At 42.6% G+C, this 24,394-nt stretch overlaps 1 protein-coding gene across 4 annotated transcripts; it reads right to left on the reverse strand.

The window, feature by feature from the left end:
• Positions 1 to 25: 25 nt before the first annotated feature.
• LSM14A (LSM14A mRNA processing body assembly factor) lies at positions 26 to 19,267 on the reverse strand. 4 transcript variants are annotated; one of them, XM_038147875.1, is made up of 10 exons: positions 18,887 to 19,267; positions 11,086 to 11,249; positions 9,755 to 9,887; positions 8,662 to 8,781; positions 6,739 to 6,915; positions 6,383 to 6,445; positions 5,611 to 5,790; positions 3,963 to 4,134; positions 2,886 to 3,114; positions 26 to 1,825 (listed from the first exon to the last, which is right to left on the reverse strand). In XM_038147875.1, exons 1-10 carry the CDS (start codon positions 19,005 to 19,007, stop codon positions 1,802 to 1,804), a joined length of 1,383 nt encoding a protein of 460 aa, XP_038003803.1. In that variant the 5' UTR covers positions 19,008 to 19,267; the 3' UTR covers positions 26 to 1,801. The 4 variants fall into 4 exon arrangements, with proteins under 4 accessions (XP_038003803.1, XP_038003802.1, XP_038003805.1 ...); XM_038147874.1 differs by having other exon boundaries at positions 8,662 to 8,784; XM_038147877.1 differs by lacking the exon at positions 6,383 to 6,445.
• Positions 19,268 to 24,394: the final 5,127 nt, after the last annotated feature.

Below are 24,394 nucleotides of genomic sequence, written 5' to 3' on the forward strand. Positions count from 1 at the left end.
CGCAACAAACGAGCGCCGCCGTGCCGCTTTTACTGAACAGTTTATTCCGCTTCCAAATAAAAAACAGAAAGCCTGGGCGGGCGGGACGGGGCGACGCAGGGCTCACCCCCCCGCGGCTCCCGGCCCGGGTATTTACAGCTGGAACACCTCAGACAGTAAAGAGTTATTGCAACAGGACAGCACTCGCCGCTACGGTCAAAAATCTCAACAGGTGTTCAGAATCATGACTTGTGGAGCCCAAAAGGCAGTTGTTAAACATGCAAAAACATTACTAAACAATATTATCTAACTTCTACAGCTGTCAAATACTTGACCTTAATAAGGAAACCAATTACAAAATACTTCCTTGTAGTGCTATACAAAAGTTATAAAATTAAGATTCTATCAACCACTTTTAAATATTCCAATTTTTCAACAGTGCAGTTTTTCACGTCTTTATCACCACTGAACATTCTGAAGTAAAAAAAAAAAAAAAAAAATCAGCAAATTAGATCAAAGTGATGTAATCTTTGGATCCCTTTATTCCTGTGGCCTTCATATACATACACAGACACAAATGACCAGGTTTCTATTTCAGCATATCAGAAAGTTGCAACTAGTTATCCAGAATTGGCAAAAAGTCCGTACTGTCATTTGTGACTTCGTGGTCTTAGAACCAGAGTCTCAATGTCTCCAAGCTACGGTCTATCAAAATGCAAACAACTTCAAACACTAAGAATTCTTTAAATTGCTCATGTCTACAGGTATTACAACAAAGTTAACGTTTCAAGAATTGACAAATGGAGACAGACTTTTATCCCAGGCATTCCAGGAGAATCACCAACTCGTGTGCCTGGTCCATTATTAAAAAAAGTTAATATTTCTCACTAAGTAAAATTAATTGCAAATCTTGACATATGAAAATTCCTTTTCTTCTTTTTTTGAAAATATCTCCTTAACTTGGTCAAATCCTGTGATACGCCAGGAACTACAAAATCAAATTCTTGCAAGAGCAGTGAAGCGTGTATCCAGTTTTGTGTAATGGAAGAACATTTTCAAAACTTCATTATAGTCCAAATATAAAATCAAACATTTAAGCTTGAAAAGCTGCTAAAGAAAAAGAAACCCAACTAATTCAGTGTTCTTCAGCATATCAACTTTCTGCAATAACAGTATGTTTACCGACTTAAAAATGTTTATTCTTTAAAAAATTAGTTGCTTTTTATACAGCTATACAAAGTTTGTAATGTTTCTTTGGCAATGGGATATAATGGAATTTTACAACTATATAAAAACTTTCCTTTGCCTAAGAAACAGTATTTACTGTGTGTACATATCTGACTGACAAAGCAAGTTTTCTACTGTCCAGCACCCTAGTTGATACAAGAACAACTACCTCAAAAGGGATTTTACAGGATTTCCAAAAAACAACCTTCGGTGGGTCAAAACACTCACAGTATCGACGGCCTTCTGCATACCATTGTCCTTACAACTTGAAGCAATTATCAAATACAGTTTAGTAATAAGAAAAATCCTTTCAGTGATGAAAAAATACTTAAAACTCCATCGAAGTACTGCTTATAATTAACTATACATAAGAAATTACTTATCCTTCTGTCTCAAATATATTTAATGCTTACTGTTTTCAAAGATGGCCATTTCTCAAAAGTAACTGCATTACACCCCTTTGAAATTAAATAGTTAAATCCCAGTGCTGGTGACAAGTATACAGCAAATTAACTTCATTCTTTGCAGAGATCAAAACTAATTCTCTGATTCAAGAAGATCTAGACGTTCACCTGGTTTGTAGCTTTCTTGTAGACTACGCAGCAACTTTGTTGTCTTTCTAGAGGGAACAAAAGCACAGTGTTAAAATTCATTTTGCAAAACAAACCCTACAAACTAATTTGGGCAACAGCCCTGGGAGCAGTTGTGCTGTGCTGGCTATTCCCCACGTCCTGCAGCAGAAAGGAGACCTCTGGAGGAGATGAGGTTGGCATCTGTGAAACCCCCTCAGCCTGGCAATGAGCAGAGCAGCTCATCACACCGAATACAAAGCACAGCACAAATCCTCAGCCCTTACACCACTTCCTACTCAACTGGAAGGCAGCAAAATTCTTGTTCAGAAAGTCAAACTGCTCATCTTCAATCCTTCATTTCCATTCATGTTCAGCTACCCAAAGTTTCTTTAAGTCATAGGACTAACTGTGAAAACTAATCAAGGAACAGGTGAGGGATGTCTCACAACAGGGAGAAATGTGCTGTGGCATAATTCCCCCATTTTTTAAATTTAAAAAAATTAAAATTTCTATTAAAAAAATCAGAGATTCTTGTTTGCAAAACTCTAACTGCTTGTGCAATAAACTAGCAGAAGTTGTTGTTCTGTCCCAGTCAGAACTCTAAAGGCCTAGTTTATCTGAACCAATCTGGATAGTTGTCTTCGTTACTGATTCTAACCAGTACACCAGTCTAGAGCTTGTGCCAACTCATTCACAAAGAATTCAAAAGTTTGTTGCACAATGGAAGCAAGTTAAATTATTCCCCCTCTCCCTTTATATTTTACAATATTGCTTGGAAAAATGCTTGCAATTTACATCTCTAACACTTGCATTCAATCTGTAGAACTTTTTTTCCCCTTCTTTTTCTTCTCCTCCCCAATACCAGCTATCAAATAGCTACTCAGGGCATGTGACGAAAGGCAACCTTTATTTTTGGCTATTGATAGTAAAGTGATGCCATGTAACTAAAATTTCAGCATTAATGGGCTTTCAAAAAGGTAGCTCAGAGCCCCTGCAAAATACCGCTCAGGCAGTTCTAGTTCAACATCGAATCTAAAAGCAGGAGATTGTGACCGCTCCTTTCCCAGAGCGGTGGACTGGGTCAGAGTAACACGAAGAGCACTTTACCCTATATTCGAAGTCGGCGAACTCCCTGCCTCCACGGCCCCCTCGGAATCCGCCGCGGAAGCCGCGGGGGGCGGGGAAGCCGCCCCTGCCGCCGCCCCGGCCTCTGCCCCCTCGGAAGCCGATGACGCCCCTGCCCCTGTAGCCGCCGCGGCCGCGGTTGGGGCGCAGGGGGATGCCGAAGGTCTCGGCGTTCAACCGCCGCTCCTCGGCCCAGGTGGGTCGCCGCTCCCTGCAGCACAGAACCAACAGGGATTGCTGTGAAACGCTCGGGAAGGAAGGGAGAGGCGCCAGAAAGCCCGTGAGGTGAAAAACAATACGTGAATCACACGGTAAATCTCCACAGTATCCCTTCCACAAGAACCCAGGTGTCTGCCACAGTTCACTGGACTCATCGAGAAGGAATACGGTACAGGGTCATTAATTAGATATTAATAACGCTCTAAGAGTTCGCCATACTGAAAAGCACGCTCTGTAGCCTCTGCACGCAGTATCATTGGAAGCAAGAAACAGTTTACAGTTACAGATGTTATTTTATCTGGCTGGGAGTACCACCACCAACTCCCCCTCCCCCAAGTCAAAGTAGGTCAGCAATCCACATCATCGTGTCTAATACAAAGGCAGCAGCAAAAGATAAGCTTTAATTTTCCTGAAATGCTATCTGCCCCTTTGAACAACACTACTGGCCAAGACAGCTTAGAAACCATTACCAAAGCAGGGTCATAATTGATTTAACTAAAGAGTTAATTTAGCAGCAAAGCAAAACAAACAAACCCCTCCACATCTTAGTAAATCTGGAAAGGAGATTCTAGAACCTGGGCATTAGGTTCTAAGAGCCTGCGCACTAAGTTCTAAAAGCATGGCTCTAAAACATCTTAAAATACCTTCCTATGACCATATTGCACTTGCCCACAAAGAAATTTTGTGCTTCTTATTCCTGTTTTATTTTTGCCAGCTGCATGTGGAAATAAGCTGCAATCACCTTTGACTCAGACTTCATTGTAATGAGCAGTGCTGACAGTACCTTATGATATAAACATGCATTAAGCAGACTAACAAGCTTCTCCTTGCAGGCCATACCTATTGTCATCACAGGAAATGTTATCAAAGAAGGATTTGGTTTTGTCATAGTAGCAATTGGGTCCAAGTGGATCTTCCTCATCAGCATTCCCTTCGCTATTTTGGGTATCAACACCTGAGTCACCTTTGTCTTCTCCATTTACAGGCTTCTCTGGTTTCTCAAGTTTATCTTCTGGAAAATAAAAAGTAAAAAGAAGCCTAAAAAAACCAGCCTAAAATAACTGTTAAGTTATTCCCAGTCAGAGAAGAATTATATTGAATGCTACAAAAATAATTTCATGTGGAAATCAAATAATTTGACATGTAAATTAGGATGTATTGCTGTCTGGAGGTTTCTATGCTTCCTGTTGGTTTAGTGACCAAAAAATCCTGCAGCAGAACAGATTTGATATCCATCTATTTTCTCCCCTCTTCAGCTACCTCTTTCCCATGCTTAAGAGCCTCATTCAGTGACTCCTCCTAAAAAACCATGGTTTTGTTCATCCCCGTTGTCCTCCTTTGTCTTCAGGTTTTGCTGCCATTTCCTTTGAGAAGCAGAGCCAGCATTCTGACTTTGTGATGTATTTATTTCCTAATAATGCCTCAAGTTCAACTCAGTGTTTTAACCGGTACTGAAAACAAAGCTGATGTTTCAACACCAGCAGCTACTGCTATCTTCAAATCTCATTCCTAAATGTCTACAGCTTCAATCTCACAATGCTGTGCATAAACTTCAGAAAACCAGCTCAACCTTTCCACACCACACACAAGAACTACCACACTCGCAAACATTTCTATAGCTATTCACGGCTAGGGTTCCCTTTTCTCTTTATTATTCTGAAAAAACAGTAAAAACAGCAAACCATCCACTGATGGAGAAATGATCCAGAAAAACAGGTGAGCACCCGGACAGACCTTATGGGACTCAACTGGTGTTTTTACTCTACACTGAAATCTGACCATTTATTCCCACCTCTTGTTTCCCAGCCTTTAGCCAATCATTCACTGAAACAGGGAACTCACTGTATTAACCTGCAACAATTTTGTCCAAAAATAGTAGCAGCAGTGTAACAAACAGGTGGCTGGTCACAAGAGAATGAGGTAATCAAAACAGAAGCCTGCTAGAAAAGGAGCGCTGGCAGCATGGTTTCTAACTACTCCTGTGTTCCTCTGGAAAAGGATAAAAGCAAGGAAATGCTAGAAACTTTCAAACAAATTCTCCGACATACTACAACGAAGTTCTGACCCCAAACTCCTTTGCTTTTGGTCTATAATTGACATTATAATTTTGGTCTAATAATTGACAATCTAAACCATGGATTTTCTTTTACTGCATCCTTTGCAGAACTTTACAGTAATAAACATTATTGGGACTTCTGGTTAAGTAACCTGCACTTTTAACAGAAACTTGTTAGAACTTCACAGATGATATCTGCTAGTTAAAATTTGTTAAAAACTCAAACAGTGACCCAAGTATTTAATTAACATATGACCCCAGTTTACTGATTAATTGGTTTTTATTTAAATAGATTTTTATTTAAATTGATTTTTTAGTAACTGCAAACAAGACTTAATTCTATATGCCTTTTAAGAGTTGTTCTCCAAGGTAGGATCAAAACAGCAAGACACAGTTTTTCCATGCTCAAATCTAAAGCAAAAATTGTTTTACCTTTTAATTTAAGTTTATTATGAAATTCTCTATCAATTTCCTCCTTATTGAATTGTGCATTTGCACTTTCAAAGTCAAAGTCCTTCTCAAACTTCATTGGACCATCCCTCCTAATACCAAATCTTCCTCGGCCCCCTCTGTGTCCTCCACGGCCTCTCCGTACTGCAGGTGCACCTGGAACTGAAAAGAGGGAAATTCTGTTTCGTTTTGCTTTGTGGATTGGCTTTTCTCTGAGGATGGTGGAGGGTGTTTTGTGTTTTGGTTTGCTTTCTAATTCCTGGGGAAACAGGCTGGGACTTCAGAAGTGCAGGAAGAAAATGCCTGTTGTTTAAAGTCCCATCAGAGCAGCTTGTAATTTGTAAATTCACTTACAGTAACAAAGAAAGTGACACGGAAAGCATAACTACTAAATTTGTGTGTTAAAAGACTCTCTAGAAGTCACTAAAAGCTTTTGGAAGACAAATTAAAATATTAGCGGCTTTTCAGTCAAGTATATTTCTAGAAAGGCTTTTATTTCATTCTATTGTGTTCATAAATCTGTTATATAAAGCATATACTTAATTTATATTTTTATTTAAATTGATTGCTTAGTATAAAACAACAAGAAAAGATTTTTCTCTTCAATGTTGACCATTTGCTTGTATTCTTCTGGCTCAATGCAAAGCTGTTACTTTCTCAAAGCAAAATGTGAAAGAATTTATGTATTTTAGCAAATTCTTAAAAAAGTATTGGTCTGAAAGCAACGATAGCTATTTCTCAAAACATGATTTACCAATTTGTCGTTTGTTTTCATTTCTGAGTTCATTTTCTGATCTTGAAACCTTGTGTGCTTCAGCTAAAGTTGGAAATAAAAACATGATTTGTTTATCCAATTATGTATTTTTGATCAGTTCTGTATATATAGTTCAGATTTTTAAAAAAAATCCAAACCTGTAAATTTAAATCACATGTTTAAATCATAAAAGAGAAAATAAGTAATTTAGAATATATGCTTAAATTTAAAAAGAAATATGTATCTAATCCAGGTCTCTGCTGGCCAGCAGGAAAATTCCTATGTACTACCCTTTAAAATAGCACTTTGTATGTGTATGCAAGGAATTAAGCTGCATGAAAACTATCCAAAGCTACCTCGCCTGTGCTCTTGGTTCTCTAGGGATTTTTGGCTTGCAGACACTAAAGGTCTGGTTTGTACAGGACTCCTCCTCCCAACTGGTGCTGGAGTGGGCAGGTGGGCTGAAGCTGTTTGAACAGCTTGTTCCATGGTGGGGCTCCTTCTCAAATGGTCCATCTGAGGGCTTGAACGACCTGGGGAAAAAACAAAACCAAACCAAACCCCGCACGGTTATTTCTCATCTGCAGAGGTGAGTTACTGGAGTTACTGGTCTCAACCAATCTAGACTGACAGGTTTATCTGCCTTAGCAGTTAAGGCAGCTGTGTCAAAAAAAAAAAAAAAATTCTGCACCATCAGATCCACTAATTCAGAAAAGGATGTTTAAGAATACCCCTTCCCTCACTGTAAAATGAAATAAGGGGTAGGACACCCAAGCCCTACCAACCCATTAATGATGTACATTTAGCTGTGGAATCACACTTTGGCGTTGATTGGATGTAAAAATGCTCCCTTCTCCCTCCCTGCCAAGTGGGAAGAGGTTGCTCCCAAAGGCAGCTGTGACGCTGCTCAGGCACTGCTGCAGGATCCCTGCCCGTGCAAGGACAGTGGCTCAGTGCAGAAAAGGAGCCGGGGGAGCTGCCCCACACAGCCCTGCTCACACAGGGCCACGTGCAGCACGAGGGGCTGCGGGCAGAAGCACCTTCGGAACGGAGCCATTGATCCAGCCAGACAAGCTTCCAATATCAAATAGGTAAATCTACTAAGAAATTAGAATAAGACTCAAGTCCCAGTAAGGGAAGGAACAAGGTTCTATCTATCTCATTACAAAACTAACAAAAGGAAAACAAAAAATAAACCAAACCCATGAACCAAACAATAAATCCAACCATAACACACTTGGGATTGACAAAGACGAAAAATATTTCTAAAAGCAAAAACTCAGAGAAAACCACAGGAATGTTGTGGCAGAATGCATGCTCACCCAGAGCATATGGCATACACGTCCACAAATCGTACAGGCTTTAACCGCAGAAAACCAAACTTCTGTTTCAACAGAGAAATGCTCAGCATACTTTTGCCCCTTGCATTATTCCAACAAAGTAGAACCTATTTTTGGCGACCCACTCAACTAGTCCTAGAAACACTCCTAACGGGTACACAAATCTCAGCTGGAATTTAGGGAAAAAACCTGTTTGTTTTGCCTTTTAACATGACTGAGTAATTTAAAAACACCATTAGGAATCTATCTCAGCACACACTTTGACAGCAAGGAAGAGCGGAAGAGCAGGAAATAATGGGGCTTGGGTTTTTAAGGAGCAATGTTAACAACACTTGCAAGAAGGTGAGGGTGAAGGTGTTCAATGTTTAGTTTCTTTTTTCTTTGCCATTCAAATATCATCCAGAATCTCATTTTTTTCAATATTACATAAACTATCCATACAGTTCCTGTTCATATTAAGCTGATTTAAAAGTCATGTCACCACCTCTACAGGAAATCAGGTCTGCTGTTAATATCATCTATGTAACTATGCATGAACAGAAGAACTACAGTTAGGAATAAAGATTTTAAAATTTTATGCTGAAGGAGCTCTCATTTCACTCAGTATGAAGTATCTGCAGTTCTGCCGTGTTATTAACAAAACTAAATAGTGAATTTCCACATGTATCTCTTTGCTAACACTATTTCACTTAATTAAGCTCTACTTCTCAGTACAGGTGCTTTAAGGGTAACAATAAATGTGTTACTACCTACAGCACACCAAGATGTAGAGAAAACACATTTAAAGAGCAAACACAAAGCCTCTCAGTGTCTCCCAGGCTTAATACCAAGTGTTTTCATGAGAGAATTCAGCTGTTTGGTTGGCTTTTCTGGCAACCACCAAAACCACATGGACACAACTCGTCAAAAAAAACCTGAAGTCACTAAAAAAGATTTTACCTTGAGACATCTGTGTCTTTAGTGATCTTGCATCTGTTGTAAACGCGGAACCAACTGCAGTGCTTTGGGACATGCTAGCACTGCCTGAAGAGTCTGTTCCAAAAGATGTTAAAGAACCTCCTGCTTTGAAAGAAATAATATAGTTGTAAAATCTGGTTTAGACTTATTTTAAACTAGCACTACATGATTAGTGAAGCTTTATTAGGCAGTTATTCTAGAGTATACGTAAGCCTGCCCTTCTCATATACTTTTAGTTTAATCTAACAGATGTACACACATAGGCTGGTACGACTAATATCTTGATTTTTCAATCTAAAATGAAAAACAAAAGAGCACTTCTAACTTCACCATCACAAGTATTAAAAAAACACAGTCATCTTATGGAGCCATACATGTTATTGGTATATATTTCCACTTAAGAGCCTTTCAGCAAAAATATGACTGTCAAATGTTGTTAATTTATATCAAATTACGACCAATTCTACAGTCCTTCTTTTGCATGGCTAACATTTTCAGTAGCAGGAGTAACACTGCTGCCAGCACAGTTATGAGACTGTAAGTTCCCATGAGAAAAACTGAACTGTGAAATAAACTCTCAGGGAGGAAGGACAGTTGGTTGGGGAGTCTCAGAGAGAAGGTGCAGTCTAAAGGAGCAACTAGGCTGTGCAGGTCACAAATAATACTTCCAGCATCTATTTCCCAGCTAGCCAACACCTCAGGAACAGCTGGAGGATTGCACCGGCACATGGCTGCTGAATAATCCAAATCCTTAGTTAAGGCACACAGCACCTGGTCAACCCCACAGCACAGCTATGGGGCTTCTCTGAAGGGGCTGCCTCTACCACTTGTGAAATATAAGGAATACTGGTCCCTCTGAGATAGCTGTTTACTTCTCAATCATAATGATTTTGATTTAAGATGCAGACTATGAGGAACTCTCCACTTTCGAGCTAAACTGCAGAACTAACAGAGATGGAAGACTTTGAATCTGCCTTAGGATAAGACACTGATGAAATTCTAAGCAGCGATTACTGTCTGTGCACACAGAGAGCTTCACTCCCAGGAAAACACCGGATAACCAAAGTGAACCTACCAACTCCCACAGCGCCAAACTGCTGCCCCACCAGCGGGCTTGGGCTGAACTGACTGTACGCAGGCATCCTGCCAAAAGGACCATAGGACCCCACAGACTGGAATGAAGATGTAGTCGAAGATCCTAGTGAAGACTAAAGACAAAGCACACAACACACTAGCAAAAATTCATATTTACGCTAAAATTAGGAAATAGTTCTGCGAGGCAAGACATGTAGGAACTTTAAAATAAACATTTTCACAAGTACGTACAGCTTAGAAAGCACTTTTACCCTTCCACGATCACAGACTGTGGAATAGTAATACAACATTTTGCACTCTTTTCTCTATAACCTCAGACACCGGACTCTCTTGTCCAACACACACATGTAAACTTTGCTGGCAAATTTAGGAAGTGTCCTATCTTTTTCCTTGAAGTTTCAAACCCCACAGGTACAGTAAGACACCCAAGCACACTGGAGGAGGCTGGGGTTATCGCTGTTATTGGGGTGCACAGTAATGTAACTTCACCACTCTTGACTACAACTGACAGAAGGACTTGCACCTAATCTAATAAAATCCTTGGAGAAATGCAAGGGCACATCATCAGGAAGTTCAAGAATTCTATCCTACGGAATAGATTAAGTAGAAAAGTTGTATTACATGGGATTATTGACCCCCATTTGAAGCAAGAGATCTCCTCTTGCTCTCAGGGATGATTTTAAGATACTCCATAAACACAACCAAAAAGCCAACAAATTTCTGAGAAAACTATTTATCAGTCTGTTTACTACAAAATGACAGATGAATTAAATCGGAAGGCTTCAAGTTGTAAGTTGCTTTCCCCTCAGAAACCAAGTATTCACTATTCAAATAACTGCCTTATAGCATGAAGCCTGTTTAAAAACATAGCTAGATGAAACACTTTAAAGTCATAGTTAGCAAAAGATGTTGAACATTAAAACAAAAAATAAAACTAACAAGCAAACAAAAGCCACTAATTATCTGGAAATATTTCAGCATCTACTCCATTTGATTTATATCAAGTCTGATCTTCCCAACAACTAAAGGCAAGTCCCTTTCAAAAAAGGCATCAAGACCTACAAAACATCATTAGTTGGTTTTGAAAAGACAGCAGCTTTGGTATGTAGTGCTCTGTGCTAGAGTTAGATTCCAACCTTCACTTTCACAGTTAAAGGCTGTGAAAGGAGAAAATCCTTCCAGAATTCTTTACAATGGGTTGTGAACCTTACAGTGATAAACACTTTAATTTTTAAACACTCAGCTAGAGAGCACTTAAGCTAGCAAGTGACCTCTTCAGCAACAATTATTTACAACTCTGTTGTGACTTACCTGAACAATGGCAGGGTCCTGTGGCAAGGAGCACTGAGGTTTTGGTGGCTCACAGACAGTCAGGTCTTTAATGTCGCTGCCACGGAATATGATGTACTCGAAGACCTCATCGCGAGGTGGGATGGGCCTGTCCGTCGGTCTGTCTTCTGTGCCAAAGGAGCGAACTGCAGAGGGGGGAAGGGAGGAAAAGAATGAAACATCCCACAGTCAACAAAAGGGCTTCAAATATACTGCAGAGACCAACAGCTTTAAATAAAAAGGATAAAATTTCATTGAGAAAAAACTCCTTACTGAATCGGCATCATATTCTTTATCATTATCAACTCTCCTCAGACAAACAAGTAATTTAAGCTAAAAAAATCTGAGTTAAAACCCAAGCTGAAAGACTGAGACATCACTTATGCTATTAACTATTCAACTATTACATGTTGAATATCTCAATGGTTTTATGAGAGTAAGGGGAAGCAGCAAGGCAGGTTTTTTTGGCTACTAATGCAATCCTATGAACCAAGGAACAAATGAGTTTACATACTTCATATTCTGCATTTGCAAAACAGGAAAAATATGCTAATACTACTAAAATCTGGAATATTAAGAATTATCAAATGGGAATTTCTCAAGAGATTCAAAATTTAATAAAACAACAAGAATTCTGAGGTCTGTATATACAATTTTCCCTAAGCAAAATGCATTCTTCTTGTTGGTATAAGGTTCATATGATGTCATATGATCTCTGCCAAATTAAGCAAACTCACCGGGGCATAACTATCTTCCTAGTGTGCACCCTACCAAGACATGAAATTCCTTGTATGAATTCCAACAACTTTCTGACTGCACAGCAATGAAGCAACCAAGCTGTTCCTTTGGCACTACGTATAATCACTAGCACTGTACATGGATATCATCACTTTGCTGTCACTGCCCTCTCAGAAACTTTTCCCCATCCTCAGACTGCCGACCCAGGGTGAGTATCAAATGAAACAAACAAATAAATAACTGAAGAAGAGATTTGTCTCCAAGGGCTAGTTGTGTAAGCAAAAAAACTTAACAATGGATTGAAACCAGAGAGGGCAAAAAAACAAACCCCCAAAATCATGACAGTCATATTTGATCACAATCTCATCAACTCGTAGCAGCTTTAACAATCCCTCATGACTGTTTTTGCTCCAACCTTTTAGAAAGTGTTTGTTTGCTTTGCAAGGTACAGGTTATGCTGACAGGAAAAAAAAAATCTGTATTTTGCTTTAATTTACCAGAATTAGATTTCCCTCCATTTTCAGATGCATCAACATTTTGGAGACATCATTAGGCACTTATTTGCAGCCATAGAATCATTAGTCAAGAAAAGCAGAGTCTCCTGTAGAGATGTATAAAGTGATACTGAGTCATTTCTCAGGCTGCACCAGCCATCTTCCATCACTGCTGCTTCTTGTGATACTGCATAAACAGAGCTCAACAGTCAGGTATTAAAATCTTTTTAAGAAGCATAATTCAAGGGTAAAGAGATCATATCCACACTACAAAGAAAAATAACATTAAGTAGTCACAATTACTTTGTTCATGTATCATCTAGTGAGCTGATTTTCATGATCTTTTCTGTTTCTGTGCATCTGAAAGTCTGCTCTGAATGGTACTACAAAGTGTGAGCAATGTAAAAAGGCACACACTGTTCAGTTAATGTCAGTCCTTGTTAGGAAAGGAATCTGTCTTCTTTTCCTCTTCAGAAAAAAGTGTCTGGAGCTTAAGAATTCACAGAAATTAACTCAAAGTAATGCACAGTAGCTTAATACCATTATCAGCGGGTCATGTGCATTCCTGGGTCAGTTCGTTCCATTGCTTTTTATTCACCAGGCTTTTCTATTTCACTGTCTTGACCGTGGATCTACCCTGACTTTCTGGCCATCTTATACTCTTATTTATCAGATACCTAATAAATTATCTTGGACTTTCATTCCATCATTTGACCTGCTGCCTTGGTAAGTAAAACCAAAGTTGATTTTGTACTGCTTCTCTCTGTCCCACATTGAAATGGTTTTTCCAGCAGCCATTTCGTCTACAAAGCTGCACAACAATGGCCAGACTATGATCAGTTAGTTACCAAAGGATTTTATTTTCTAGCTAAAGTGAAGAAACTACTCCATAGAGACACCACAGAGAAAGGGTAGTAAGTTTAGGGTTGCATCTTGCCTTTACATGCAAATAAAAATCTGATGAACTGTGGAAGAAATATGCTTTGAAACTATTTTGGGTAAGTCTTTTAATATTAATACTAATGTCCCATGACACATAAAGGAACAGTTCTGGCACCCAGCAATTACCTTTCTCCATTCCAAACCAATAAAAAAAGGGAACCACCAGACTTTCATTTACTGACATGCTGAAAGAAGTAAAGGGATTTCAGTGTATGCTAAAAAAGTGTCTTTCTCCACACCATGAAATTACCATAACATCAAAAGGAAGTTCTTCAGTGCCAAAATTTAGAATACATCTTTAAGATCTTCAACTGCCTGTGCAGCTAACTCAAGACACTGATAGGGTTGCCAAAGGTTTATCAATAAAACACATCAAGACTTGCTACTAAAAGCTTGACTCTTCTTTTACCTCTCCCTTGCCCCAAATCAAACTGATTTTATCACAGCCTTCTGCAAAGTACAAACACAATTTCAGGCAATGAAGATTTGCTCTGCTGGAGAGGGGTAAGCAAACTCCCCTGACTTGCAGTTCAGACTCGCTCTCTCACCACAAGCAACCAATAGAACCACTCCGAGTCCAACTTCCTTTTAAAACAGGAACCAGAACTGTGTGTGTGGTGATCTTAAGAAGGGCTACCGAACGAGTCCACCCCAGTCAGATCCTTCAGGGTAGTGCTAAGGAGTTGAAAGTTACTTTTTGTATATTGCAAAGGCATACCTACCTCTACGGTTTGTGTTTTCCTCACTTAGACTGGGATTTAACACAATCTGAGCTCATGAAAGTAAGAAGTCTAATATGAGAAGCGGCCAGTATAGCAGGATTTTAGAAATAACCTGTTTTGACCGTGTTTTTACATACTCAGAAATACTAAATTGCCAGAGTATCAAAAGCACAAGGTATTGGAGCCGCAGCAGGCTTAGAGCTCTGTCCAGCTCTGACTCTTGGGGAACTTCCTCAGACTATCTCCTTCCTCCAGAACAAGGTGCAGTAGTTCATATATAGCAAAATACTGAAGAGTGAGAGGAGATCAAAAAAAGCACAAAAAGATTGTCCTGCGAAAGACAATCTTTCAACTGCAGTAAATCGAATTAATTTTACCTTGTCCATTTCACAATTGTTTTTTTCTGTTATTTCTGAAAGAGCTAAACTGGCTTAAGGACTTGCAAACAAAAGGACAAGCAGTACATGTTAAAAGCAAGCTTATTTTTTGTCAGTGTAAATATACACAAGTCAGCTAGCTAAATAACTAACTCTCTTGAGCCTATTAATGTATATACTCGTGCCCAAATCGTTCCAGCAGCTTCATATTAAAGTGCTGTGAGCATATTTTTGTACAGATTTTGACTGTGATATTACTACTACATGCCGTTTTAATGTACATTACCACATTACACTACTGTAGCAACAATGTTCAATGGCAACACCGCAACTTTGCCTGTCAGTTAGTTAATGAATCCATTACTTGTTGATTAACGCAGGGAATCTAAGCAGAACGTTAATCAGAAGTGAAGCCATGACTCTGCCAGCAGGAGGACGCTGCTGCCCCACAAGGTGAATTGCTGCAAACAGGCACCGTCTGCGCACAGCACCGCCACTCTCCTCTCCCTGAGGAGCAAAGGCACACGGACACCAGCTCCTCCCTGCTCCCAAGGCACCAGGAGGAGCGTGACCACTAAAACGAGACCACCACAAGTGAACAAGGCATTTCAATTGCCACCTCTCTCCACATCACAACCCTTCCACTGCAGACGCGCTTTGATGCCTGCACACCACAGCAGCTCATTCCTCCAGAACAATTACCTCAGCCTGCGTTCCCTTACTTACAGGGAGATGGAACAGGCTTTGACAAGAGGAATTTTTCTGCTGTGACATACTGTGCCCAAGTTTGGTTTGGCACACAGGCCCTAACCTTCAAGACATGCAAGGAGCATGTTACTTAACTGACTAAAAAATACATTCCTAAAAACCTGATAGAAATTTAACCCTTCCCTTTCCTGCTCCCACCCCTGAATAAGCTCAAGCTCAGGATTTCAACTTTCCTCTGTCTGCGTTTCTGAGTCTTTCATCTGCAAATAACGCTCTGTAGAAGTCTCAAAGGGAAGTTTTCCTTTGGATGTGTCATTATACCATGGACAACACTGTCGCAGATGGCTGAAAATGCCAGAAGTTTAACTGCTTCTTAAAATTACCAAAAGCTGTTTCATTAGTATCTATCAATTATCATAGTCCTAAATGCAACTCTCAATGTTGCAAGAGTTACTAAGTGAGAACTGATGCATTATAGCAGAGACAATACATAATCCTGTTTCTTATACTCACACACCTAAGGATTCCCTGTTGTTGAAGGAACAAAGCTTTTTCTGACACAATATGGTTGTTCTTATACAACTTCCCTGCATTAAAAATAACTCTCTCTAAATCAGTGCCTTGAAATGGAAAAGCATTATGTGTAACTAATATGAAAGATCACATCCCCTTTTTAGTGCCACATTTAAGATCAAGCACTGTGATTATTCTGTAAATGCCCCAGGTAGGGCAGCAATCATTTTCCAGCAAGAAAACTAACCACAGCTTGCAAACTCCTCTTGAATTGCTTGGGATTGATGATGTTTTAAAAATTAGTAATGATTAAAAAAAAAAAAAAGTGTTAACTAGAACCATGAACTAGAAGGGTATTACAAGTTATTTTAACTTGAGGCTTGACAATAGGAGTGAGTGGTTTTGATTTCAGACTCTGTCTCTGAAAAGCTGTTGATCCAAAGACAACATATGCACCAAGAACATTTAAGAACCTCAAACGGCTGCACAGCTTGGGGTGTTTGGAATCCCCTACGGATGGGTGTTTCCCCTGTTATTTACCAACTATACACTTAGACACTTTGTGATAGGATGTATCACTTGGCCTCATCAGACTCTGGCTTAGGTTAAAAATGTTATGCTCAATACTGAACAGTTCTTTCTTTCTCTAACTGAGATAGAGGCCACAAGTTTTGCTTAGTGAGAAGATCACCACATTGTAAACAAAATGCCAATTAGAGAACTAGAGCAGATTGCTCCCAGGAAGGAAGGACTACAGCCTGTGCTGGCAACCCAAAAAACTTATTTCTGTCTGAAACCCTTGAGGATTAAAGAAGGCATTCCATGAACACAACTTCATGAGATTAATCTCTGGCTTTCGTTCAGCCCACACAAATCCTACAGTTGGGCAAATCTGTACTTATTCAAGAACAAACTCCACCTCTACTTTTGCACTTTATGTCTCCATTTCAGTATCCTCAGTTAGAATATGAATAAGGCTAAGGTGCCCTGCATTCAATTCAGGGAACACTCATGTCACACACACTACACAGCTCAGCAACTGAAAGCATCAAGTCTTTTGAGGGTTTTTTTTTTTTTCTCTCTCTCTCTCTGGCAAAAAAAAAATTATATTTGTGGTCAAGATTCACAGTTCTGGTTTGACTTCTGGACTCAGCACAAGAAGAGGTAACTATTACCTGATCGACATATTTACAGCTAGAGTAAAGTTCTGCTGCTTTCACAAACAGACCTGGCCAATAATTAAGCACGTCTGCCACCTTACACATCCACTGTCGCACACACGCAACGGCCCGAGCCTGCAGAAACGCGAATACTCTCCAGCGGAGCACTGCTCACGGGCACAGAGCTGCTCTACAGTCTGACACGGCTGCTCGCAGCTCCACAGGAATCTCAACATTTTTGGTTCCAGGTGGCCTCGAAATACTGGTTTATTCTCTTCTGAATCATAACACTATTACAAAATACACATTCTTCAGCTAACTCAGCCAATTTTTATTAAAGTAAATGCAGTGGTTTAGATTAACACTTCTGATGAGAGCCATGAGAAGAGAGCAGATCAGACTTGTAACCGTAGTCTGATCTATCTTAAATATGTACACTTTGGCAGATAACCACTACATGACTTAACCACTCTCCAGAAGCCACGCAAAATTGGCTTGGTCAGCACTAAATCGGTCTAATTTTGGACAAGATTATCACAAAGTCCTCAAGGATAGGATTCTTTTCCTATGTGCTTTTGCACAAACCTTAACAATCACAGCACGCAACTGGAATCTCTGAACATTTATTTTTAATCACGATATCCAGCTTTTACTTGTAGAAACCAAAACCAGCTGTCCTTTCAAAGCAGATAATGCAACTCCAGCCAGGCAATTTCAGCTAAAGGCAACTTCAGAAATAAGCAAAAATCACACAGTGAAAGCTAACTCTGCCCCATAAGCGAAATGTGCAAGCCTGGGACCAAACCCACCGTAAGGCGTTTCAAAGCCCATGTATCACCATTCTCAAAACAGAGTAACCTATTTCTTAAACCATAGCGGGGGGAGGGTGCTGCTTGCGAGGAGGGAGGGCCTTAAAGCGACACAGCGCACAAACAAGAACTACCACAAAGGCCAGCGAAAGCCAACACACTCATGGGATGCACCAGCAGCCAGGGCAGCTGTGCAGAACGGGACAGACCGGCGCTAAGCCTTTCCTATCGGCCAGGAACCGAACTCTGGAATCCTCCCTGTCCCAAATATTTCATTGACAAGGACTGATTTTTCCCCTTACCTAATGGCTGCATAGACTCTGCTTTTACATATGAGTTTAGATTACTTAGCAAGACTTCACAGATGCAAGAAGTGTAAAGGAAAAAAACGCTGAGTGTTGCAGAATCTATTATAAAGAGGTTATTAAAAGTTCTGACTTAATGTTTTACCTTGAGAATGAATTATCATGTATGAGGAACACTGAAGTCCCTTCGGACGCCCAGTTTCAAAAGTTCTCTTTTTTGCCCCCAACTCTCTTCTCAGTAAACCCGTCTTTCCAAGTTCCTTATACATTCACAAAGATCCCTGCTCTTTCCCAACATATAAATGCGTGTGTGTGTGTATCTATATATCGCGTGGCTGATAACATTCTCGTACCATTTCGAACTACACTGTGCCATACACCTCCAAAATTAACACCTTACGTTCAGCTTTCGCCGGTAATCCAGCACTCAGGATTCCCTTCGGACCCGAGCTGTCTGCCGTCCTAAGATGCAGAGCAACTCAGCCATACGCGGCCCTACACCGTGTGGGTCTGGAATTCTTAACGATGCAAAAAAAACCTCTTTCTACCCTCTCCCTCCTACTCTCTTTCACGCACTAACTCTGGACCGCTTTCACCGCCGCGGGTTTCATACTTGCAGTCTACTGGGAACACCTCCGAGCAGCCCCCGGCACAGAACCGCTGCCGGCTCCTCTCCGCGAGGGTCCCTTCCCGGAGCGGGGGAAGCGGGAGGAACGCGGGGAGCGGGGCCTCGCAGCGCCGCCGCTCCCACACCAGCCCCTCTCTCGCTTCCACCTCCCCCGCAGCCGCCCCGCCGGGAGGACGGCGGGACGAGGCGGGTCCAGACCGAGCTCCGCCGGGAGCCCGCAGGCTGCAGGCCGCCCGCCGGGCCTCCTCAGTGCCCGGACAGCGCCGCGGCTCCGGCTCCTCGCCCGATCCCGGTCCCGCGGCCTCGATCCCGTCCCGCGGCCGCGCTCCCCTCCCGCCCCTCCCCGAGCGCCGCCGGGCCCGCTCCTCCGGCCGGCCGCGTCCTTACCCTTGGCCAGCGCCACCGTGGAGTTCTCGGTGTCGATGGTGTACAGGATCCCCTCATAGCGGATCTCAGCCTTGGAGATGAGGCTGATCTTGCTCCCGATGTAGGGCGTCCCCCCGCTCATGGCGCTGCTTCTCGGTCAGGGACACCCCTTCGCCGCTGCCGAGGGCTCCTTAAGCTAGGCACAAGTAGCCAAGCAAGCCCGCCCCTGAGTCGTAGTAAGCGCTGTCCTCCTGTCGCCCCGAGCCGTCGCTCCCCACACAGCGGAACCCCCGGCACAGCCCTCGGCGGAGCGCTCAACACGGCCCGCGCCCCGCGGCTCCCAACATGGCCGCCGCCTTCATCTTCCCTCACAGCGCCCCCCCCGCCCGGCCCGCCAGGTGCATGCCGGGAGCGCGGCTACTCTCGCGAGAGCTGCGGGCGGAGACGCAGATGAGTTAGGGGCGGGAACGTCGCGGAGGGGCGCGCGGAGCTTCGGCACCGCTCGGCTCTGCTCGGGCCCATTCGGCCCCGCCCGGCCCTGCCCGGCCCCGCCCGGCCCCGCCCGGCCCCGCCCGGCCCCGCTCGGCCCCGCCCGGCCCTGCCCGGCCCCGCTCGGCCCCGCTCGGCCCCGCCCGGCCCCGCTCGGCCCCGCCCGGCCCTGCCCGGCCCGGCTGCCCCTCGCGCTCCCGGCCCGGCGGTCCGGTGTCGTCGCTGGGCAGCCCCGGCCGTGGCGCAGCTCGGGAGCGGTCACCGGGCAGGTGACAGCAGCTTTGGTGGTTTCGGGGTGTTTGAGGGGCCCGGTCGTTGAACGGCAAATCCTGGGGACCCCCACGGGCAAGGGGAGCGCAGGAGCGGGGGGATGACATCGGTTCGTGTTTCACGGGCATTCCCTTGGACTCTGCTCAGTGCTGAGAGTCACGTCCTGGCAGCCAGCACTGAGCAACACAGTTGATGATGAAATCTTGACCAAAGTGTGGGACTAACCCTTAAAAAACACCCTTTTAGTACGGGTAAACACACACTAACGCCTCATGGTTGTGATTGCACTTGATTTGTGCACCTTAAGTAAGAATCACAATAAGGCTTCTGTTGGAGGCGACATACTGCCTCAGCCCCCCTGGAAAACACCACAACAAACGCCAACCTCTGGAGAGGCAGCCTAGCTTTTGTTTCAGCAACTGGACATTATCATGATGCAAAGATTCAGCAAGTATTCTGTTCAGATTAGGCTTTGAAATGCAGTAACAAGCCAGGGTTTTCCAGAAGGGGCCTGCAGGTGCCTAAGCAGGAGGCGGCTGGACTCCTGCAGGCTTTGTGCCCAAGCTGAGCTGGCTGTAAAGCGTCCAGGGGGACCGGAGTGCCCAGGGAGCTTCACTGTACTCGCTCCCAGCGTGCCCTGAACTGCGTGAAAGATGGTGGAGCTAAGTTCTGCTGTAAATGACTGGACAGACCGTACCGAGGCTGTGGGGCACCACTTGAAAATTTGCATTTGTAATTCAGCTCAAAGTAAAGCTCCTGTTTAGAGGAATAACAAGTATTCTGTTACAAGGAAAGAGGCTGGTCTGTGGCTAAGTCCCAAGCTCTGCTGGAGGAGGTGGAGAGGCTTGTAACAGTGTAGAGCATCAGCTTCAGCCTGTGTTACACAGAGTTCCTGCTGCCTTACACAAGAGAAGGAAAGGAAGGAAGGTCTGGTGGACCTCTTCCTAAGACTTCTCTCATCTGCCTCTCAAAACTGGAAATAGTTTTTATGGCAACACCCAGTTTAATGCCACAGTATTAGAAAAATGGACACTAGAATTTATTTCATAGTCACGACTAGTTGCAGAACCCAATGTCTACTTTCCGTTCTACATTTACAGAGTTAGGGTTCCAAGATCATGTAGATGGAAGAGCAAATAGAAATGGACATTTCTTTGAGCTTGGGGCACAATAGATGAGCATTTCAGAACAGAAATCAAATGGAAAACTGTCAGGGTTTATTTTTCACAGAGCCCCAGGTTGGGTCAGGCTGGAGGGGCCCACAGGGGCTGCTCTGGTGGCACCTCCCTGCTCCAGCAGGGCCATCCCAGAGCACAGGGCACAGCAGTGTGTCCGTGTGGCTCTGCAATATCCCCAGGGAGGAGACTGCACAGCCTCTCTGCACCATCTGCTCAGGGCTGGGCACTGCCCAGGGCAGCAGTTCTGCCTCCTGGGCAGGGGCAGCTCCTGGGCTCAGGCCCTGCCCGTGGCTCTGGCGCCATCGCTGGGCCTGGAGCAGAGCCTGGGCCCTGCTCTGCCCCTCCCTGCACCCAGGGACACCCAGGGCTGAGGGCCCCTCTCAGCTGTCCTTAGGCTGAACAGGCTTAACAGCCTTTTAAACAACCTGTACGTTTCTAGAAGAGAGAAGTTGGCCAGAATGAATAACAAAAACAAAACAAAACCCAAAATAGACAAACAAAAAATCTGCACAAATGCCTAGGAATAGAAAACTACCCCCTTGAAACACTTAAGGGCTAAATTCTAACCCTCTTGATGACAAATATTCCTAAGCCTCACCATCAAGTCCTGTCTAGGTTATTAAACAAGTATTTACAGTTAACTTTGCAAGCTCCAAAATTCCTGTAAACCATTTAAAAAATGAAATTCATTTGCAACTGAAGTACATGAAACTAAATTTAGACATATTCTGCCTTCCAAGGCAGGGACCCAGGTTTGGTGAAGGATCTAGAGCAGAAATTTTATAAAAACCAGCTGAGGGAGCTGGGAAGGGGCTCAGCCTGGAGCAAAGGAGGCTCAGGGGGGCCCTTCTGGCTCTGCACAACTCCCTGCCAGGAGGGCACAGCCAGGGGGTCAGGCTGTGCTGCCAGGAACAGGGACAGGAGGAGAGGGAAGGGCCTCAAGTGATGCCAAAGGAGGTTCAGGTTGGATATTGGGAAACATTTCTTCATTGAAAGGGGCTGTCATGCTGCCCAGGGCAGACTCCCAGTCCCTGGAGGGAAAAACACATGGGTGAGGCACTTGGGGACATGGGTTAGTGATGGCCTTGGCAGTGCTGAGGGAATCTTAGAGGTCTTTTTTAACCAACACCTATGCTATTCCAAGGAAATCTCTTAGTACTCTAGTCAACTTTGTGCTCTCCAATTTTTGGAGTTTATAATTTCTATGTCATACTTAAAATGAGAGCTGAAGGAATATTTTTATAGTGTTAAGTGAATCTCAGTAACATAGATAGAGTTCTTCATTTTAAGAAGTTATCTCAAAATCTTACCTGAATTGGTAGGTAGCATCTTGATATTAAATTTAAACATAAGATGGTTAAATTGTATCTTTGAAGGCACTGAAAGTGTGTATTTGAGACAAAACCATGACACATAAGCAGGAAAATAGTGCTCCTTTCTAAGCACTTTCACTTCTGTAGAAGACAATAGATTACTTGTCCCCATGCCCTCTTCTCACTCCATGCAGCTGAACAGGGCAGGGGGACTTTGCTGTTATTAATATTTTATGTTACTGAGTTATTAATGACAAACTTGGGCTGCGAGCAGGGCACAGGCCTGAGCAGTGCTGAGAACAGAGAAACAAATTCTGTGGCGGATTTTCTGTGGCAATTTTGAAACCATGGTTGGAAGTTAACTTTTCTGAAGACCATTCTCTATCTCAAACAGAAAATAATTCAGGAAATACTGTATCTTAAAAGATCAAATGAGATTATCACAGATTTTTCTTTTTTTTCTTTTTTTTTTTTTTGTATGCTGCACGTATATAAGTCCAAAAAATGAGAGAGCAACAAATATATTAAGGAATGGTTTTTGTGATGAAATGCATGGAAATATTTGGAAAATATTTTTATAATAGAATGAATACAAAAGTTCACAGGGGTTCTGTACTTTACTAGAAGTATTTTTCCCTATGTAAAAGCTCAAGCCCAAAGGCAGTTTCAGCAACAATTTTATAACCATTCTTAGGTATATCCTCACCTCTTGACTTGAAGGAAGCCCAGTGTGAGTCAGTATACATCATGGTTTTTAAATAAAACATTCTAATATACTTCCTTACCCTCTGTGTTTATATATATAAAATGGCTCAATTTAAAAGGACTGGGGAGAAATACAAATTAATGTTTTACAGATTACCCACGCACAAATGTACATTCAAATTGTAATACTTGCCATTTTCTCTGTCCACTCAGAAGATAACTTTTAGCTTCTAAAGTTACAAAGCAATTCACTTTCCTCCAGGGTGGTTTTTATGAAAACACCTAGTTTAATGCCACAGTATTAGAAAAATGGGCACTAAAATTTGTTTAGTAGTCAGGACTAATTGCAGAATCATATGTCTAGTTTTCCGTTCTCTTATGAAAACTCTGGAGATGGTTGTATGCAAATAAAGTGCAGGAGCAGCTAAGCGAGGACTGCATGGAGTTTTCTCTGATAAAAATCAATAAAGTCTGTGACTCATACAAAAGTAATATTGGATAGATTTCTATTTTTTCCATCCCAAATAATTATTCTTTATATTTGTGCAATAGCAAATTGAATCTTAATATCTACCACGTTTTAATTAAACTTCCAGGTAGAAGCATTTGTTAAAAATTCAAATTTAGTTTAGTTGTAGCACTCCACTAAAGCAATGCTCATTTTCTAAGCAAGTTTTTGATGTATAGATCTCTTGTGTACATTTCATGCTGCTTTTCATAAACACTGCTGTACTTTCCCATCCATGCTCTGCACCATCTCCTGCTCATACAGCCTACCACACCTTTGGACCTTCAGTATTTTCACTGGCTACTTTCTTGAAGAAATATGCACCAGTTTAATTTCGGGAGACATTTAAACTTATCCTAATTAAACTGGTACAACCTACATTTAAAGCATTTTCAAGGTGGTTTCTTTTGATTCATCATGAACTTGCTCCTAAAAGACAATCAGGAAAAACTACCCTGAATAAAAACGTAACCTCCTTTGAGAGGAAGCAGAGCAGCCAGGGGCAGTTTGGTCTTGTGAGCCCAGTGAGTCACTCACGGTAGGACCGAGCAGATTGAGCCAGGACTGGAGCGGGGCTGGGCCCCGCGCTCCTTCCCCCCAGGGCATGGAGCCGTTCAATGTCTTATCCACCGGGACACCTTTTCCAGGTTTTTGGAAAACCCCGAGAGAGCACAAAATGAGGAATGATTCACCATTTCAGAGCACAGAGCGGCGGCTGCAGCGCATCCCCGCTTGCAGGCCAGCAGAGACAGGTCTGGAACCAAGCTGCTGCCGGGGTCACAAAGCCCCTGGCGTGTCATTCAGACGGGGAAATGTTTTTATTTGCAGGGTCCTCTCGAAGACACTGCCATTAGTTAAAAATCCGATGATTTAGGTCCACTGTCTTTCTCTTAAGTCATTCCAGAGCGTGTGAGGAACCGCTGGTGGGAAAAGGGCTCACAGGAGTGCGATAACAAAAGCGTAAGCAGCAAAATTAACTACTTTGAATTTCCCGTGAGGATGCCGAGGGAGCAGCACGCCAGGACAGCTGCTCTGGCGCTGCAAAGAGCCTCACTTTTGTTTTCCA

This window comes from Motacilla alba, chromosome 11, assembly GCF_015832195.1.
Source record: "Motacilla alba alba isolate MOTALB_02 chromosome 11, Motacilla_alba_V1.0_pri, whole genome shotgun sequence".
Taxonomy (NCBI): Eukaryota; Metazoa; Chordata; class Aves; order Passeriformes; family Motacillidae; genus Motacilla; species Motacilla alba.

What these genes read in the sequence shown, in the direction of transcription:
- LSM14A (XM_038147874.1), bottom strand. Translation starts at nt 19,007, where the DNA reads ATGAGCGGGGGGACGCCCTACATCGGGAGCAAGATCAGCCTCATCTCC. An exon ending in GAACCAAGAGCACAGGCGAG is followed by an intron (nt 6,446 to 6,738) that starts GTAGCTTTGGAT and finishes TTCCAACTTTAG; the next exon opens with CTGAAGCACACAAGGTTTCA. An exon ending in TGAAAACAAACGACAAATTG is followed by an intron (nt 5,791 to 6,382) that starts GTAAATCATGTT and finishes CCCTCTTTTCAG; the next exon opens with TTCCAGGTGCACCTGCAGTA.